General features: G+C 37.4%; 1 protein-coding gene across 3 annotated transcripts in view; it reads right to left on the bottom strand.

Moving 5' to 3' along the window:
- The window catches only part of Man1a2 (mannosidase alpha class 1A member 2), a 133,761-nt gene that overhangs the window by 101,147 nt on the left and 12,265 nt on the right, over nucleotides 1–20,349 (bottom strand). The window contains exon 1 of one of the 3 annotated variants that reach the window (XM_060392978.1): nucleotides 11,574–11,656. The exons of the other annotated variants lie outside the window; for them this stretch is intronic. Coding sequence (XP_060248961.1) covers nucleotides 11,574–11,641 — 68 coding nt within the window. The 5' untranslated portion in view covers nucleotides 11,642–11,656. Of the gene's footprint in view, nucleotides 1–11,573; nucleotides 11,657–20,349 lie in introns of those variants that run through there. 3 annotated transcript variants of the gene reach the window in all.

Here is a 20,349-nt window from a genome sequence, read left to right as displayed (position 1 = left end):
AACAAATTCTAGGAAAGCCTGCAAAAATGTAGAAGGCACCAAATCATTCTAAGATAAGATCTATGTTTTCAAAGGCAAAGTAGCAGAAAACTGCCTCTTCTCTCGCCCTCTAGCCCAGTGTCAACAGTTTCTTTGTCCATGTATCTACAACAGCACTCATATCTGCACCAACCTTCAATTTCTAAGACCACCATTAAAGATTATAACACTTCAATTCTTCCCATGGTGCCTGGAATTCCATGCAAACAGCAGCTCTTGGTCCAAGCAGGTCCCAGAACAAGTGGACACAAGGAGAGGCTATACGCACAGGACCTGTGTTTGTTTCTAGATGGCTTGAAAACTGCTAAACACAGAAGCCTCCAGAAATAAGACGAACCAGCTTCAAATTCCCAGGATACCCCACACCTTGTAGAGCCTACTCCAGTTCAACTTCTATGCTATAGTCTCATTAGTTTCTTCTCTAACCACACTACCTCCCACAGAGTAGGAGCTGAGCAGGCCTCCAGGTAAAACCTCCCTTCGAGGCCTGAGCCAGAGGACACAAAGAGAATAAAACCCCTGGATCAGTCAATCTCCTTTCACAGACCAACAACTTTAGAAGATCTACAAAAATTAAAACATCTTTCAGAAATGTGATTAACTTTTATAAAATGCATGTGACATGAACTCAATAGTATGCAAAAATAAAATTAGCATTATTCAGTTAGCAAAAGGAAAATTCTTATTTCTGACCCAAGCCCCAAAACAGTGTTTGTAATGGTTTAGCTGAAGACTTCACTAAACAATTCAAACGAGAATAGTTTTAAGGATAGCCTAAAACTGACTTTTTTTGTCAGTCTTCATCCTAGTAAAAAGCAACTTCTCTTGTCATATAAATGAAATTTAAAAGAAACTGTTCTCATTTTACTCCCTAAGTATTTCTCAACATTGTCTACTTTCTCCAATGTCACTAGCTGTGGTCCAGGCTACTACCATGGCGGAGTAACCTCCCAACAGTCTTCACACACCCACTTTGGGTCCCACTGAAAGTCTTTCTCTAGCTACATGGCAGAACAAACAGCTTTCTGTCATCAGATAAACTATGTCACCCTCACTTGCTATACTTCATTTATTCCCTCCATATATTAAGGAATTCCACTGTGGATGATAAACCCTATATAAAGTACGTCTCTCTCATAATGTGGTCTCTGCAGATTCATTTTGCACATGCATCCTTCTTAAGGTCCCTAACACCTCTTTCCACGGACAGCTTCTTGTGCATGTTATTTACGCTCTATTTAAAACACTCTTAAACTCTTTGTCTCCAAACCATAGATTAATTATAATTTCTTCAAGTAACTCCTGAATTAGAAAGTTTCTCTAACACACTCTCATGGCATCATAATCCTTTCTTTCACAGTATTATCATATGTGGTTTTATAATTAAATATTTTTCCTAATATGAAAAAAACTATTAAATTCAGAGATTTTGGTTTCTGTTCAAATCTATCATAGAAAGCTTACCTCAACAAGCATATAACAGAGACTCAAAAAGATTTAAAGGCAAACAAGTTCCAAGTCCTACCCAAAGTGCTGAGATACAGTCAATAGAGCTGTAAACAGCAATCGTTGTTAAAGTAAGCAATTTGGCAAATTTACCCTCAAACCCATGTTAAAACTCGTGAGGTAGTAACAGAGCATCTAGCAGTTAATAATATTGTCACGTAATAGCTCCCAACATTTTACTTCATTAGCTAAATGCTAGATTCTACTGCTCAGCCATAAGTGAAGTACATTTGAAAGTAACATGTGAGAACTGCCAATTTGTATACTTTTATAGTTAATTTTAAAAGTAAAATTTGAACTCCTTAAATTTTAGTGTTTTAGGGAAAAGCACTAGGAAAAAATGATAATACATCATAATTGGATTTCTCTCTAAAATATTGAGAGCTTTAGAAAATTCTACCAATAAAATTTGTTCACTAATAGATGAAAGAAGAAAAGCAAATCATCCATCAGAAAAAAAAAAGAGCATAAAGGTGTCAATATCCATTTATGATGGCTATACTTTATATCAAAGCAGAAAGAGAGAAAACAACCAAATAAAAGATACTTTCCAAAGGCAAATATAATTCTTGTCACTCAATATATAATCATTCCTAAAGTACAAAAACAATTCCCTTCAAGATGAGTGAACCAGATACTATCAGAGCTTCTACTTGACTGCAGCAGAAACAGTCAGCAGCAAAAACTAAACCAGAGATGAGAGGAACGATAAAACAGAAGGAAAGGACTTAAACAGTCTTCTGTCATAGGCAGAAGTCTACAGGAACCTACAAACCATTACAAGAATGCATCCAGCACATGAAGCAGACAGCCACTGCTCAGCAAATACTCTCCTTCCACCTTTCTAGACTCCAAGCCTTCCAACTCCCACTCATGGCCTCTTCTATGGCAATACCATATTTACACAGCTGAGCTTGGTCAATTTCCTTGCTAAGATTGATAGCCTAGACAAAATATTAAAAATTAGCAATGAAACAGCCTTTTCAACCATCTTGTTTTAATAAATTAAAGGGAAATTTCATAGAATGTTGAAAAAAAAATTTTTAAATAATTGACATTATGTACATTCCTACTGATACAGACCAAAGCGTTTTATTAAATGCCTAGAGGGCACTTAGCAACTGGTAAAGAAAACAGTGAAACAACACAACTGAAATTCTACACAACTTAGTGGAAAAGTGCCTGAAGAAAATTAAGACCTTCTAAAAAGAAATGCCTCACCTTCAAGGCCATGACGGGACCCCTCAAACTTGGACATAGTCAGGAGGTACCATGGTACCAACTATTAAAAGGGAGTTATTCACAATTCAGTCTAAGATGATTATCAGTAGCAAATGGATACAGTCTATCTGCGCAGAATAGCACTCTCACATAAACAACAAAGAACTTTCTGTATACTATTATGGCAGGCCAAATCATGCACTTTCTAGTATACTGACTATGTTAAGAATCGGAGTACAAACTGTACCACTGAGACTCCCCATTCCATAAGTGAATCCTTCTCTTATGATAATAGAGAAGCCTAACAACTCTGTCTCAATGCAAGCAATGCATCAGACACGTGAAAAAGACTTGAGATTCAAAGCCAAGCAGTGAGAAATCCACTGAGCCTGAATCACCAAGGCCAAACCCAATCTGTCACCAGGTTCCCTAGGCTCCAAAGCAATACTACATAATGATGCAGCCTATGATTATCAACACAAACTTGCTATCTTTCTTCAGGTATAGATCACCAATTTGGCTGTTAACTCTTTTCTGCTTATACAGTGAGCACTTATCAATCAGTCTAACTTGAATCTTAGTAAGATTTCACCTTAACAGTAATTTTAGGTCAAATAAATAGTTATCAGTGAATTCAATGATAATCATCCTACACTTCCCAAAAGTAAGGAGTACTAAAATAGGCTCTGGGAACACCCCACCCACACACACACACAGGATTTGCTCATAGAAGTAAAAATGAAATGTGTAAGCAGAATAGTACACAATGAGTAAATCACAACAGAGGCAGTAGGGCAACTGCTACACGAAGAAGCCACACATTGAAAAATAAAAATTGCTAGCTACATTTTAGGCATACAGAGTATAAACTGAAAACAGATTTGCATAGATACAAAGATGTGATTGTCAAATAGAAATTAAAAGAATGGAAAATCTGCCACGCTGAACAATAAAAGAGAGCACAGAAAGTAGAGTGTATGATGGCACAAAAGAAGTGACACAACATACTAGACAAAATACTGCAGTATGGCCAATAAAGCAAACCATGTAGACCAGAAGAGAATGTACTGCAGTAGGATAGACTGAGCCTAACAAGAAAACCTGTGGTGGGCAGGGGTGGCAAACGCATGAATAGATCCTGAGTACAAGAGGAGGCTACTAAGAACTTCAATTTGAGAGAGAGGGAGAGGGAGAGAGAGAAAAATCCAAATTAGATTTGAAGAAACAGCTCTAAATATTAGAGATTTTAGAAGGGCAGAACCAATGGGCTAGAGAGATGGTTCAATGGTTAAGAACTCTTGCTGCTCTTCCAGAAGATCCAAGTTCAGATGGCAGCGTTCATGTCTGTCAGCTCACTACTACCTGTAACTCTAGCTCCAAGGGATACAATGTTCTCTTCACACACAGAAGCTCATACCCACACACAGACACACATTTAGTTTTATCTTAAAAAGGCAAAATCAATAAATTTGGGTGAATAAATATAAAAAGGGGAAGGCATTAAAAGTGATATTTTTCCATACTGACTTGAAAGAAAGGTATATCATTAATTAATACAGAGGATATAGAAGGAAAGGGAGAGAGATGAGCTAGCTTAGTCGGTTGAGGGCCCAAGTTAAGATCCCAATTCACATCTCAAAAAACAAACAAACAGGGGGCTGGAGAGATGGCTCAGTGGCTAAGAACTGCTGTCTGTTCTTCCAGAGGTCCTGAGTTCAATTCCCAGTACCCACATGGTGGCTCACAACCATCTATACTAGGATCTGTTGCCCTTTTCTGGCACACAGGTGCACATGCAGATAGAGCAATCATATGCATCAAATAAAATAAATTTAAAACAAACAAACAAACAAAAACAGATCCCAACTCACAAAGAAACTTGGGTGTCATGATGCATGCCTGTAAATCTTGGCAAAATCTCAATGCATACTTCTGATACCAGTCCAGGGATGGAGGAGACAAAAGGACCCCTGGAGAAAGCTAGTCTTGCCAAATCAGTCAGCTCCAGGTACAGTAAAAGATTCTGTCTCAAAATAAATCAATAAGTAAGGTAGGGAGCAATAGAATAAACTGACATCAACTTCTGGCCTCCACGTACATGAACAGATGCATGTATGTCCATTTGCATATTCCTACACATACAAAAGGAAACTGATAAAAAGAGTGAGAAATATGAGTATGACTTGAGCCATGCTAAGTCAAAGGTCAACAAAACATAAAAACTGAGCTACCTAAGGGTGGGCATGGAAATTTCAAAGTCATCTGCCTAAAGCAGACAGTTCAAGCTCCCACCTAACTCTACACGAATATTTTGCCTTTAATATGGAATGACCCCATAAAAGCATAGGTCCTTGGCTAGTGGCACTATTTTAGGAAGTTCTGGAGTTTTCAAGTGGTGATTCCTAACTGCAGAAAGTAGGTCACTGAAGTAGGTTCTTGTGGTTATACCGTGCCTGCTCCCTTCCTGCCTAATCACCATGATGTAGACTGATCTGCTTCACCCTGTCCTCCACACCACAAAGTGTCACCACAATAGGCTGACACTTCTGCATCTGTCAAAAGCAAGAAGTAACTCCTGGCATTGATAAAACTCCATAACACAACTTAAGTGGATACACTTTATTTTCTTTTTTCCTATTATAATTTTTTATTTTATTTAAGTGTATTTACTTGACATCCCAAGGGTGTCCCCCTCTCCCCTTCTCTTAATCTACCTCTCCTTTCCCCTTCCCCCCGAGAAAAGGGGAGCCTTCCTCTCCCCCGATTAGCCCCCCTCCCCCCAGCACATTCAGTCACATCAGGACTGAGCATATCCTCATCCTGTGAGGCCAGGAAAGGCAACCCTGCCAGTGGGAAGTGATCCAAAAGCAGGCAACAGGGTCCATGTTAGAAACATAACCCCCTCCACTTGCTGGGTGACGCATATAAAGATCCAGCCACCCTTCGACCACATATGTGCAGGCGGCCTAGGTCCAAACCATGCATGCTCTTTAGTTGATGTCTTAGTCTCTGTAGGCCCCTGTGGGTCTGGGTTAGTTGTCTCTGTTGGTCTTCTGGTGGGATTCCTGACTCCCAGAGCTCTACCCAATGCTTGACTGCAAGTCCCAGCATCTGTCTCAATCCACTGCTGGGTGAAGCCTACTAAATGACAGGCATGTTAGGATCTTGTGCGCAAGCATAAGAGAGCCACCTGCCACTACAATGATTTAAGGACACTATGCTATGCAAGGACACTTTGTGTTTTCTAAAGTATACCTCAATAACTGGGAATGATGATGTATGCCTGTAATCTCCACACTTGGGAAGCAGAGGCAAGAAGATTGTACATTTGAGGCCAGCCTGGGCTACACAGTGAGCTCTACATCAGCCTAAGCTATATGCCAAGACCCTATCTCGAAAACCAACAAATATTTACCCGGATGGTTTCTTCATTAAAAAAAACTTACCTGGAAACAACAACATCAGTATAAGACAGTGCATCTTAGAGTAAGGATAAAGAATGTTTCACTCAGTGCATATGACTCTCAGCTCAAGTATACAGTCCAGTGCTTTTGAATCCACTGCAACCCTACTCCTCATCTAACTGCACTTTTCATCTCCTCTCTAACCCATGATTCAGATAGGGGTCCATCTCCAGACATTTGGTGATTATCCAGAACCTTCAACTTACCAATTTCACTGAAGCTAAGAACATACTTAATATGGCCGAAATCCTTTCATTGTGACCTAGAAATTTGTCTGTACTGATATAGCTGCATCTGTGATTAAAAGAATGCATATTTTCCTGTTATTGAGTAGTGGTTTATAAATGTGAAGTCAAGTTGGTTTGATGTCCCTACTGATTTTCCTTTCACTTCTCTTACTGGGTGAAAGGCATTGAAATAGTAACAAATTTTCAATGTCAGAAATGAGAAAAGAGATACCACTGCAAACTTACAAACATCTCTCTCACATACTCAGAGAAGGGGAGGGAGAAAACTTCAGTTAAGATGACTTCACTGGAGACTTCTACCAAAGATTTAGGGTAAAATTCTTATCAGCTCCACAGAAGCTTTTGGGAAATTGAAGAAGGAAAACTTCATTTTATGAGGCCAGTATTACCTTAACTCCAGAATCAAATAAAAGTAGTAAATAAGTAAAACTAGCAACTACTGTATCTCATGAACAGAGAAAACCACTTGCAGGATACAGTAATATACAATGACCAAATGTTGGTTAGCATTCAAAAATCAAAATATATGGGACCAGATGGTTCAGCAGGTAAAGGTTGCTGACTGCTAAGCCTGAAGATTTTAGTTTGATGGTTCAGCAGGTAAAGGTTGCTGACTGCTAAGCCTGAAGATCTTAGTTTGATCCCTGAGATCTACATAGTAGAAGATGACAACCAAACTGAAATTGCTCTCTGACCTCCACATAAGCATGACACATGAGCAAGCATTCACACACACACATAAGCACACGCATACACACAAGCACACACACATGCTTGTATATACACATCACATACACACGCATACATGTACACACACACATGCACATAAACACACAAGCATATCCATACACACGCTTACATATACATACACACATACACACATGAATATACACGCATAAATACACACACACACATGCATGTATACACATACTCAGGTGCACACATACGCAGAGACATACAAAATAAATAATGCAAAAAATAACATTAGACTTAACGTTATACTTAATAACATTAACATTAGACTTAACAATGCAAAACACATTAGACTTAAAGGGATGAATGTATCATAAACAGAAAAATGACTTACAAAGTTAATTTCCCGTTCTTGATTTTTGTTTACATTGAAGAAGCAATACTTCTCAGCAAACTAGGACAAGGGAATGCCGTGCAGACCCTACACTTAAGGGTGAAAAGCTAAACATTCCCTGCTATAATTAACAAGCTTGCTCATCTTTACTACTGCTATGATATTAGAGGCTCTAACTAAGATAGTAAGAGAAAAAGTAAGAGGCATGAAAATTAGGAAGGAGGAAGTAAAGCTCTTTTACTTATAGATGATGTAATTTTTACTTATAGATAATAAGTAAAAGATCTATAACTTTTACTTACAGATAATATAATTACATAAGAATTTTGTGAATAGGCTTTAATCCTGGCACTCTGGCAGAGGCAGGCAGATCTCTGAGCTTAAAGCCAGCCTGGAAAGGGAGTTTCAGGATAGCCAGGGCTGCACAGAGAAACCCTGTCTTGAAAAAAACAAAAGTGAGAGGGGATGGGGAAGTGGGGGGTATGGAGAGATGGCTCAGAGGTTAAGAGCATAGCTGCTCTTCCAGAAGTCCTGAGTTCAATTCCCATCAACCACATGGTGGCTCACAATCACCTATAATGTGATCTTATGCTCTCTTCTAGCATGCAGGTGTACATGCAGATAGAGTACTCATACAGAAAATAAATAAATAGATATAGATCTTTAAAAAAAAAACAAAAAATCTGAATAAAAATCTATTTTTACAAAACTGCTGCATAAATACTCAAATAAGTTGCCCTTTCATAACTTAACATCAAATAAAAATCAAAAATTTTAAAACCGCTTAAAGTGGTATAAAATGTGGATTACTTGAAGAACCAATTAAAGAAAGCCATGTAAGGCCTGTAGATTGAATACTACAAATACTGCTGAAAGAAATTACACTCAATCCAAATTAGTAAAAAAAGGACAACATGTTTGTAAATCGTGAATCAGAAGAGTCAATGTTAACACCACCATTCTCCCACATTAATATTTGGACAAAATGCTCAGGCTTTTTTAGAATTTGAAAGCTGATTTTAGATTTATAAGGAAATGCGTAAGAGTTAGAATACCCAAATGTTTAAAAAGAGAAACAGAGGAATTACCTCACCTGATTTCAAGACTAAGTAAATAAAGGCACAGTGATCGCAATGCAGTGCAGTCACTAACAACAGAGCAACTCAAGAGACCCAGACCCATGTATCCGTGCCCTTTTACACAACCCAAAGGTACGGCAGCAACGACAAAATGGGGTTGTCTTCTGTATAATCGTGACACAAATACCCAACGGTTACCACACAGATAGTACTGCTCTGAAGCGTGGCCAGAGAAGCTTCTTTCTACAATCAACAGTGGCTAATGGAAAGACTCGGAATTGGTCAAAGTGCTGAGAATAAGTGCTTGCTCAGATCTAAATGGAACATCTACATCAGCAGCCTCCCCAAAGGCTCAGGGGCGATCACAGACAAGGGGTACGGTAGAAAAAAGTGAAAGACAGAAGATGGGAAAGAACGCTATGATATGCTGCCTTCAGGACATGACATGGTCGCTGCAGTCATGAACTCAATGCAGGACAGAGTCAACAACATCACTCAGCATTTAAGCACTGAGTGGGCTCCGTGGGTTACAAAACACCAGATGACATGAAGGTAGGAGGGGGACACATTAAAGGGTATCTGAAGAAGTGGAAGTAAGGAGGTGGGACAAACATGATCAAGATCTATCATTTACATGTAGGACAATGTCAAAATTAAAGATATTCTTTTTTTAAAGGAAGACAAATGAAAAAGAAACTTCTAATTTGACAGAGTTGAGTCCTTTCTGAAGATCCCTGAAATACTTTCTATATGTCAAAATTTTAATAAAACTGTTCCATTTGGGCTTCCACACCCCCTCTCAGTGTAAATGTACAGTATCTCCCATGTTGCTCAAGGCCAAACAGTGATTAGGATATGTTAAACAGTTATACTCTGAGCATGGACACTTCTTCCTACTTAAAAGCAATTATCAACTGCTGTTCACAGAGATGGCCACTCTGTGCTCCTTTCTAGGCACACACTGTTTGGTAACCCTGGTTCTTTAATGTTTCTGTGGCTCTTAATAGCTGTGGGCCTTTTACCTACTAAAATGGAAAAATAAACTACCTTCCCTTCTCAAGTACTCCTTATGTAAACTACAAACCCAGCTTTCCTTAGCAACCTTCATTTCCCATTATCCTGAAAAAATACCCTGATCCCACCTCTGGCTACCTCTCTGCTCACCGCCACCAATCCCCTAGCCACCCTCTACCCTGGACACTGGCACTGTCACACCTTTCAGACTTCCTGGTCTTTCCCTATAGTATCCTTTACTTCTCTCCTGTTGTGATGAGTTCATATCCATTCTTCAAAGTCCGATTCAGGTTATCACTATCCAGAAACTCTACAGTCTCGTATTATTAGGACTTAGCAAACTATTTCAGAATGCCACTTTGTAAACAGAGGCACTCATACTTAAACATATCGCACTGCCACTAATGTTCTGACATTAGTACAGCTCTGACTGTAGTACCCAGTTTATTCTCTATCTTCAGTGAGGTTCTGTGTACCTGGTTTTAATGCCTATTTTCCTATTTCATGCCTAAAATCTACTTTCTGCAGACATTGTCAAGTCTAAAAGACACTCTGGTTATATACATTCCTGTTGATTTCCAGTATTTGTACTCAAGATTCCTCTCCTGCAGATCTCTGTAATGCAAGTGGCCTAGTAATAACAACTAAGCATATGTACTCACTCATACATTCTCGCTCTTTGATAAGGCAATTCAATGCAGAATGGAAAATTCTGCCCTACCAACGCCCCTGAAGGGTTGAGAGGAGTCCTATTTACATGTTTAATAGTCTAGTTACTTGCACATAGCTGGATGGAAACACAGGGAATATAAGAACACAGTCACTAAGCCTGTCATTACTACTGACTATAAGCACTCTCAGCCAGGCACTCTTAGAAAGCTCAGAAGAGCCCTGGGACACAGCAAGACACTCACCTACAGACCCTCTTCTTCTGCAAGGCTATGTCTGAGCTGAGACAGTACATGCTGGCTAGCACACGCAAATGAGGCCTATCCTAATAGTTTCTCCTGAGAACTTCTCCTGCTCATCTACCTGGAACGCAACTACTACTTGAAGAATATATGACGTCAAAGGTGAATTCTACTGATCAGCCAAAGAATTAACATTAATCCTTAAACTCTTCAGAGAGAGGAGAGAGAACTACTTCCTCACTCACTGTATGAGGCTATTATTACTCTGAAAACAAAGAACAGAGACAGCACAAGAAAATACAATGATATATATATATATATATATATTATATATATCCCCTAGAAATGCAGGTTTAAAAAACCCAACAAAATTCTAACTGAATCTAATACCCTAAAATTAATTGTTTATATACCATAAACAATTGTAGCTTATTCTAGAAATGCAAAAATGGTCGACGAAAGATCAATGAATGAAATGCTACACATGAACATAATGAAGGAAACATATAATCATCTTAATGACGAAAGAACACATGACAAAATCAACACCCTTTATAATAAAGCACTCAACAATCTAGAAAATGATGCAAACCTCAACATGAACCCAGAGCTAACAGCACTCAAGAGAGAATCTATCAGTACTATACTGTATGCTTACACAAAAATTCAGCAAGAAAAAATAAATAAATAAAAAGCATGTAAAACTGAACAGAAGTAGAACTTTGTTCATAGATGACATGGGTGTTTATATACCAAAAATGACAAAATAGGCACAAAATTACTATGATAGCTAATAAATAATTCAGCAAAGTTTCAGGATATATCACAGACATTTAAGAAAAGCTTGTGTTTAATTATACCAAAAATGAATCAAAGAAAGAAATTTTAAAACAAGCATATTTATTTTTTGTTGTCTTTTAATTCAAGACAGGATCTCTCCATCTAGCTCTGGCTATCCTAGAACTCATGTAGACAAGGCCAATCTCTAACTCCCAGTGACCCACCTGCCTCTATTTTCCAAGTGCTGGGACTGAAAGTGTGCACCACTATGTCCGGCCAAGAATACAGTCATATTTCTAATAACATCTAAAGAGAAAATGGAAAATAACTGTAATAAATTTAAGGTGGAAAAATACTTAGACTGGAAACTATAAACAATGCAGAAAAAAGTTGAAGACCTAAGTAACAGAGAGATATCACAAACTGCAAGGCTTAACATTGTTAGGGCATTAATAGTACCCAAAGCAATCCTCTTTAAGGTAATCTCTTACCAAAATTCTGACAGCTGTCTATAGAAACTGAAAAGCCTATCTTCAAAGGAAACAGTGTTTCCTTTTCATGTGTTGAAACTATTTTTAAATTAGGGATGGTAGGTGGATAATATTATATCTACAAATGGCATTAAATAAGTTATCACCTTAAAAATATTAAGTGAATTTGACCTGAATAAAAGTACTTATGATCTTGGAATTATTAAGGTGAGAAATTCTGAAAAACACATTAGAAGAACACACTTGATCTAATCTACCCTCATCTAACTTACATTATCCCAATGGAAATACATAAAAGAGGCAAGAAAACAGAAAACTCAGAAAGAAATCCAAAAGTATATGAAACTTTTAATATAGTATAAATAATCTAAATCTATATGTAAGATAAAGAAAGACAACTGAACATTCACATGAAAAACATATGGGTGATATGAAAACATATCAGTTCCTCATTATTTATTATATACAAACATCTGTACTGAGTAATTAAATACTTAGAAATGAAAAACAAAATATAAGACCACCAGAATGGAAAGTGTTGTCTATAACTTAAAAAAAAAAAACTTTCTAATATTAAACTCAGAAAGTAAGACCATAAAAGAAAATGCTAATTAAAATTAGCACTAAAATTTTAAACTTACAAAAAATTAAAGATACAAAACACAAAAACAAGGTACCTGCCTTCATTTGCTCTCCGATGCTGTGATAAAACACAGAACAAAACCAACTTGGTTAGAGCCCATTACCAAGGGCTGGCAAGGCCCGACAGAAGCAGAGAGCATAGGAAGACTGCTTACTCACTTGCTCCCTCAGGCTGGCAACCCTCTTATATAGTGCAGGCCACCTACTCAGGGATGACCACCCTCAGAGGCTGGCCCTCCTACATCAATTAGTAATGACCATAGGCCAATCCAATGGAGGCAATTTCTCAGCTGAGGTTTTCTCTTCCAAGGTGACTCTAGTTTCTGTCAAGTTCACAAAAGCTCACCAGCACAGTCCCAATACAAGAAGAAATGCTTAACACATTTAACAAAAGCACTCACAGAATGTTGAATTTCTAAAAATATGAAAGAAAAAGGCAAGAAAAGAAAAAGGAAAAAATCAACATAGCTGAGTGTAGTAACATATGTTTGTCATCCAAATACACTCAGGAGGCTGAGGCTAAAGAACCCCTTGAGTCCAGGAGTTCCAAAGCAGCCAGGACCACGGAGATGTCTTCTCAAACATAAAAGAGGGAGAGAATGGCAAAGAATACAAAACCTAAACAACCAAGAAATTTGTTCATAAATATGCAAACTTCATAAATCCTCAAGGAAACACAAACTATAACTGATCACATTGGTAAAATGTTCTTTAGTCGAATAATACCAAGGTTTATAAAGACAGAGGGTGTGTCAACATGGAGCTCTAAATGTCACAAGTTACTGACACAACACTGAAACCCAGTAATTACACATTTTCATTTTGAAGAAAAATGGATGCACCTAATAATACAGCCCAAATGTTTCTTCAGAGTGAATCTTTTCTTAAAAAAAAAAAAAAATTCTATCAACTGAGGAACATATAACTTCAGAGCTAACTATACAACAGAATACCTAAGTGGATAATGTAATTGAGACAAAGCCCCAGAACATCAATACACACAAATCATAATACTGAAAAATGTGTAAACATGTAATGAACACATAAAACCAAGTTCTGACAATGACAGTGTCAGTCCAAAATCTGACTTCAAAGATAAATCTGCAGCTGAAACAAGAAAATGTTAAGAACTGACAACACAAACTACTAAGTATCCTAGTATTTATTGTTACCTGTTGATCTGTTATGTATGCCCTTAACTTTTTCAAAAACAGGACCGATAGGGGAATACTTAACAGGAGATATTAAAATACACAAAAACTATGAAAACTGTGATCTTTTTTTATTGGTAACAACTAGAAAGATCTATAGAATTTTTTTTTAAATGCAACACCTCTGCATATATGAAACCATTAAATTTATTTAACTAATACTACAATGACAGACATTTGAAGTATCTACCCTGTCATGTGATAGCTTCAGGACATTCTTCAACATTTCTTTGTATCATTAAACAATGCAAGGTTTTCCCAAAGATAATTTCCTAGGCTTGCAAAATCAAGAAAAATACATTGTAAATTTGTCCACATAGCTAAATGCTCTTCTAAAGTCTCAATCAATTTACATCTGTCAGTGAGTTTGCAAGAGAGCCAGCCTCTCACACTTACCTCACCCCGCCACTGGGTTTTTAACTAGAGAAAGAAAATCTGGGTCATGAAAAGGAAAATGTTTATTGTGGCATCACATAATAATAGAAAAATACTTCACCTTTTTTATAAACACATTAGCAGACATATCAAACACAAACTTTTCATCATGTTCTACCTTACTACTGGGGATCATGTATGCACATGTAACAAGTAAATGCACAAATATAAGGCACAACATCTATATACTTGCACTACAAACTTAAAATGCTTAACTATACAGAGACTTAAGCCTGTGTGCTAATTAGCCTCTTTTTCATATGCTAGAATCCATTACTAATCAAAAGAACTTAGCCATATCTGCCACTTATTTCCAGATAGCCTAGTCCAAACATCAAAATACGTAAGTTAATGACACTAACTATATTAGAGAAAACAAAAATGAAAAGCAAAAGCAAGTTTTCATTCCCACCAGAAATGGAGGAGGGTTCCCCTTTCTCCACATCCTCTCCAGCATGTGTTGTCACTTGAGTTTTTGATCTTGGCCATTCTGATGGGTCTAAGGTGAAGTCTCAGGGTTGTTTTGATTTGCATTTCCCTGGTGACTAAGGATGTTGAGCATTTCTTTAAGTTTCTCTGCCATTCTATATTCCTCTACTAAGAATTTTGTTTAGCTCTGTATTTCATTTTTTAATTGGATTACTTGATTTGTTCATTTTTAACTTCTTTAGTTCTTTATATATTCTGGATACTAGACCTCTGTCAGATATAAGGTTTGTGAAGATCCTTTCCCAGTCTGTAGGCTTTCATTTTGTTCTGACGACAGAGTCCTTTGCTTTACAGAAGCTTTTCAGTTTCATTTATTGATGGTTGCTCTTAGAGCCTATGCTGTTGGTGTTCTGTTCAGGAAGTTGTCTCCTGTGCCAATGAGTTCAAGGCTTTTCCCCACTTTTTCTTCTAATAGGTTTAGTGTGTCTGGTTTTATGTTGAGGTCTTTGATCCACTTGGACTTTAGTTTTGTGCAGGGTGATAAATATGGATCTATTTGCATTTTTCTACATGCAAACATCCAATTAGACCAGCACCATTTGTTGAAGATGCTATCTCTTTTCCACTGTATGGTTTTGGCTTCTCTGTTAAAAATCAAGTATCTGTAGGTGTGTGGGTTTATTTCTGGGTCTTCTATTCGATTCCACTGACCACCATTCTGTTTCTATGCCAGTACCAGGCAGATTTTATTACTATTGCTCTGTAGTACAGCTTGAGATTAGGGATCAAGATACCACCACATGATCTGTCATTGTACAGGACTGTTTTGGCAATTCAGGTTGGTTTTTTTTTTCCATATGAAGTTGAAAATTTTTCTTTCAAGGTCTGTAAAAAATCATGTTGCTATTTTGATGGGAATGTAAACTTGTACAACCACTTTGGAAATCAATCTGGCACTTTCTCAGACAATTAGGAATTGTCTTCCTCAAGATCCAACTATACCACTCCTAAGCATATATCCAAGATATGCTCAAGTACACCAACAAGGACATTTGCTCAACCATGTTCATATCAGCTCTATTCGTAATAGCTAGAATCTGGAAACAACCCAGATGTCCCTCAAATGAGGAATGGATACAGAAATTGTGGTACATTTACAAAATGGAATACTACTCAGCATTTTAAAACAAGGAAATCATGAAATTTGCAGGCAAATGGTAGGATCTAGAAAAGATCATCCTGAGTGAGGTATCCCAGAAGCAGAAAGACACACATGGTATATATTCACTTATAAGTGGATATTAGACATATAATAGAGGGTAATCATACTAAAATCTGTACACCTAAGGAAGCTAATCAAGAAGGAGGACCCTGGGGAAAATGATCAATACTCACTCAGAAAGACAAACAGGATAGACATTGGAAGACGGAGAAAACAGTAAACAGGACAGGAGTCTACCACAGAGGAACTCTGAAAGACTCTACCCAGCAGTGTATCAAAACATATGCTGAGACTCACAACCAAACTTTGGGCAGAGTGCAGGGAATCTTATGAAAGAAGGGAGAGATAGTAAGACCTGGAGAGTACAGGCACCCCATAAGGAGAGCAAAAGAACCAAAACATCCGAGGACAGGGGTCTTTTCTGAGACTGATACTCCAACCAAGGACCATTCATGGGCATAACCTAGATAACCTAGAACCCCTGCTCAGATGTAGGCCATGGTAGCTCAATGTCCAAGAGGGTTCCCTAGTAAGGGGAACAGGGACTGTCTCTGACATGAACTCAGTAGCTGGCTCTTTGATCACCTCCCCCTTACGGGGGAGCAGCCTTGCCAGGCCACAGAAGAGGACAATGCTGCCAGTCCTGATGAGACCTGATAAGCTAGGGTCAGATGGAAGGGGCAGAGGACCTTCCCTATCAGTGGACTTGGAGGGGCATGAGAGGAGATGAGGGAGGGAGGATGGGATTGGGAGGGAATGAGAGAAGGGGCTACAGCTGGGATACAAAACAAATAAACTGTAATTAAGATAAAAAAATAAAAATATAATTTAAAAAAAAGCAAAAGCAATGTTTAACCTGAACACAAATAACAGCGGTTATCCAAATATCAAAGCAGAACCCTCACACATATAAATGCATTAAGAATGCTATTAAGATTTGAGTCTACAGGAATGAAAAATAAGGAAATCATGAAATTTGCAGGTAAATGGTGGGACCTGGAAAGGATCATCCTGAGTGAGTTGTCCCAGAAGCAAAAAGATACACATGGTATATACTCACTCATATAAACATTCAACATAGAATAAACCCGCTAAAATCTGTACATCTAAACAAACTAAGCAAAAGAGAGGACCCTAACTAAAATGCTCAATCCCCATCCTGAAAGGCAAAGAGGATGGACATCAGAAGAAGAAGAAAACAGGAAACAACCTAGGAACCTGCTACAGATGGCCTCTGAAAGCCAGAAGAAGAACACAGGAAACAACCTAGGAACCTGCCACAGAGGGCCTCTGAAAGCCTCTGCCCTGCAGACTATCAAAGCAGATGCTGAGCCTGATGGCCAACTGTCCGGCAGAGTGAATGGAATTTTAGGTAAGAAGTGAGAAATAGCAAGAGCTGGAGAGGACAAGAACTCCACAAGGAGAGCAACAGAACAAGAAAATTTGAACACAGGGAACTTCCCAGAGACTCATACTCCAACCAAGGACTATTCATGGAGATAACCTAGAACCCCTGCACAGATGTAGCCCATGACAGTTCAGTGTCCAAGTGGGTTACATAATAATGGGAAGAGGGACTACCTCTGACATAATCTGATTGGCCTGCTCTTTGATTACCTCCCCCTGAGGGGGGAGCAGCCTTACCAGGCCACAGAAGATGACAATGCAGCCACTTCTGATGAGAACTGATAGACTAAGATCAGAAAGAAGGAGAGGAGGACCTCCCCTATCAGTGGACTTGGGGAGGGGCATGCATGCAGAAAGGGGAGGGGAGAAGGGAAGGGCTTGTGGGGGGAATACAAAATGAATAAAGTGTAATTAATAAAAGTTATAAAATAAAATAACCTCAAAAAAAAAAAGATTTGAGTCTATATTTCGGATTTCAGTAGTGTCTACTGTCAAAAACTAATCTTCTATATTTCACAGAAACCCCCATTACTTAGCATATTACTTGGTACATAATAAAATCTCAAAACACTTGCTGAATAATAATTTAATAGTAGTATCAGTAACGCTAAGGAGGAACTAAGAAAGCTACATAGAGGAGGGTTTATAAATATACAAATGTCAAAAGGCAAAACAATAACCATATTGTCTCCAGATTACCATATTCCCTTTAAAAAAAATGCCTAATTTGTAAGATTTGCAGAACAAAAGAAAGCAGGTGTTTTCAGGGACATCTCTCAATATTAAGGTTAGAAAGTGATAGTCTTAATTTCTAGGTAATTTGTGCCTCAGTAGCAGTGAAAACCTTTGAAGGGCCTTTTGGCTCAGTTACTCAATGACTGTTTTTCCCAAAATCTACTCTCACAGCTTAAATAGTAAATCAAAAAGTATGACTGTCATTACAGCTCCAAAAACTGACACATAGAAACACTTCTGCAAATATACTGAACTCTTTCTCTGAGATGGCACATACAAGACATTCAATAAATTATTGTTTTAAACTAATGAGAAACAAGAATGCATAAAGCAATCATTTCACCTGTTTTCAGGTATTATTTAACAGTGTTCTGCTCTCTCCCTTGCCATCTCATTCCATTGAAACAGGGTCTCTCACTGAACCTGGAGTCCTCCTTCTTCCTTTCCGGCTAGGCTGGCTGACCAGCAAGCCCCAAAGGACCTCCTGTCTCCATTCCCTACAGCACTGCAGCTACTGTTTCATGGCCACCCCTGGCTTTTACACAGGTGTTGTGGATCTGAACTCAGTTCCTCACACTTATAACCCAATCACTCTTTTTTTTTTAACCCAATCACTCTTACCTAATGAGACACCATCTTAACTCTCATTTTAGTTTATTAAATTTGCATAACTATATAATCATATTATAAATTTTAGTCGCTTTAAAGTAATTATTTTATAACTTGTAATTTTATGCACAAACGACACTAATTTCTATTAAATAGAACGTTATCTCTTCAGTCTTTGTGCTGTGTAAAGTACCACAGACTAGTCATTTCCCTACTGCATAAAATTACTTTTATATAACATTCATGAGCAAAAAAAAAAAAAAAAATGATTTGATCAAATCCTTCGTTTTATAAATGATGATATCAAGGTACAAAAAAGTCAAATAGCATATCTTAATAGTAACAAAAGCTAAAACTAAAACCAGAGCCTCTAGTTCTTTTCTTTTTTTTTTTTTAGATTTATTTTATTATGTATACAATGTTCTGCCTGCACCAGATCTCATTACAGATGGCTGTGAGCCACCATGTGGTTGCTGGGAATTGAACTCAGGACTTCTGGAATAGCAAGCAGTGCTCCTAAACTCTGAGCCATCTCTCCAGCCTGAGTCTCTAGTTCTTGACTTTGAATCCAATGATACTTTAAGTAAACAATGACGCCTTCCTTTGGACTATGGTAGTACAAAGAATGTCCTTTGAAGGAGGCTTTTAAATAACTCTTAAAAGCCCAATTTGAAAGATCTCTGCCATAAATTTTATTTCAACAATATTCTAACAAAAAGTTTCTTTCAGCAAAAATTCAATAGCAAAATAAGCATTCTAGCAGAATTTGCACAAATAGAAAAATGAAAATAACAAAATCATTTTCTCAGTCAAGAAATATACTGACTCAGTTTGTACATACTTATAATTTTCAATCACTAGGGAATACAACATGTAGCCACATTTTTAAATCAATTAATGATTTTTAGTAGATACATAGCTTCTTTCTACAAGAAACTTCCCAAATTTAGACATGATTAAAATGTTAAAATATCAAAATCAAATTACTAAAATCCACTTAAAAATCTGATGAGAAAACTAGAGAGGATTAAACACATGAAAACACTCATCCTGTTTTTACTTTTTCTTTTTCCTTAAAAAAAAAAAAGGAAATTTGACACAAAGTACTTTTAGATACATTTCAAGGAATAAGTTTGTTCCAGATTGGGCAAATATGAATTATTTCTAATGTTTTTTTGTCTTTTTAACAGTAGGATTTTATGTAGCATTGGAAATAAAAACATAAAATAATACAGTCACTTCTCCTCAAAGACTCTATTGGGAAAGATCAGTGAACAATGATTATATATAATCCTTTAAATAAGCCATAACGATAAAGAAACTCAAAAAATTTTAAGACAGTCTAATAGAGGAGCTAAAGGAGTAAGTTACACTATTAATAAATGAAATAGTAGTAACAAGAACTCTGAAGACTAAAAAAGAAAAAGAAAAGAAACACTATTTTTAAAAGGCGTTTTTAAAAACTGAACGTATTACAAAAGCACATATGCACAGATTTACAACAGTCATTATAAAAAAGAATATTCTGTTTATCAACAGATAATGTGCCACCATCATTCCTCTCTGATAAGCAACACCTTTTGGTGTTGGGGTCTATGCTTCCAAATTCTTAAAGTTATCAAGGCCTGCAAAATCTTCTGCTAACCTCTTTACTGTAGAGTCCCTTAGTACTCCCCAGACTTACCCTTCTACAGTTCTTTTCCCTTACTTCCTGTTCAAATAGGCATCTGTCAAGTGATGGACATTTTTAGCTCTACTGTAATGTTACAAGATTTCTATCCTGTGTAGATCCAGAGTCCAGTGTTAACTGAAGTGACTG

This window comes from Meriones unguiculatus, chromosome 10 (genome assembly GCF_030254825.1).
Source record: "Meriones unguiculatus strain TT.TT164.6M chromosome 10, Bangor_MerUng_6.1, whole genome shotgun sequence".
NCBI lineage: Eukaryota > Metazoa > Chordata > Mammalia > Rodentia > Muridae > Meriones > Meriones unguiculatus.
Note: the sequence above shows the minus strand (reverse complement) of the source record. Positions and strands in the feature narration are given on the sequence as shown.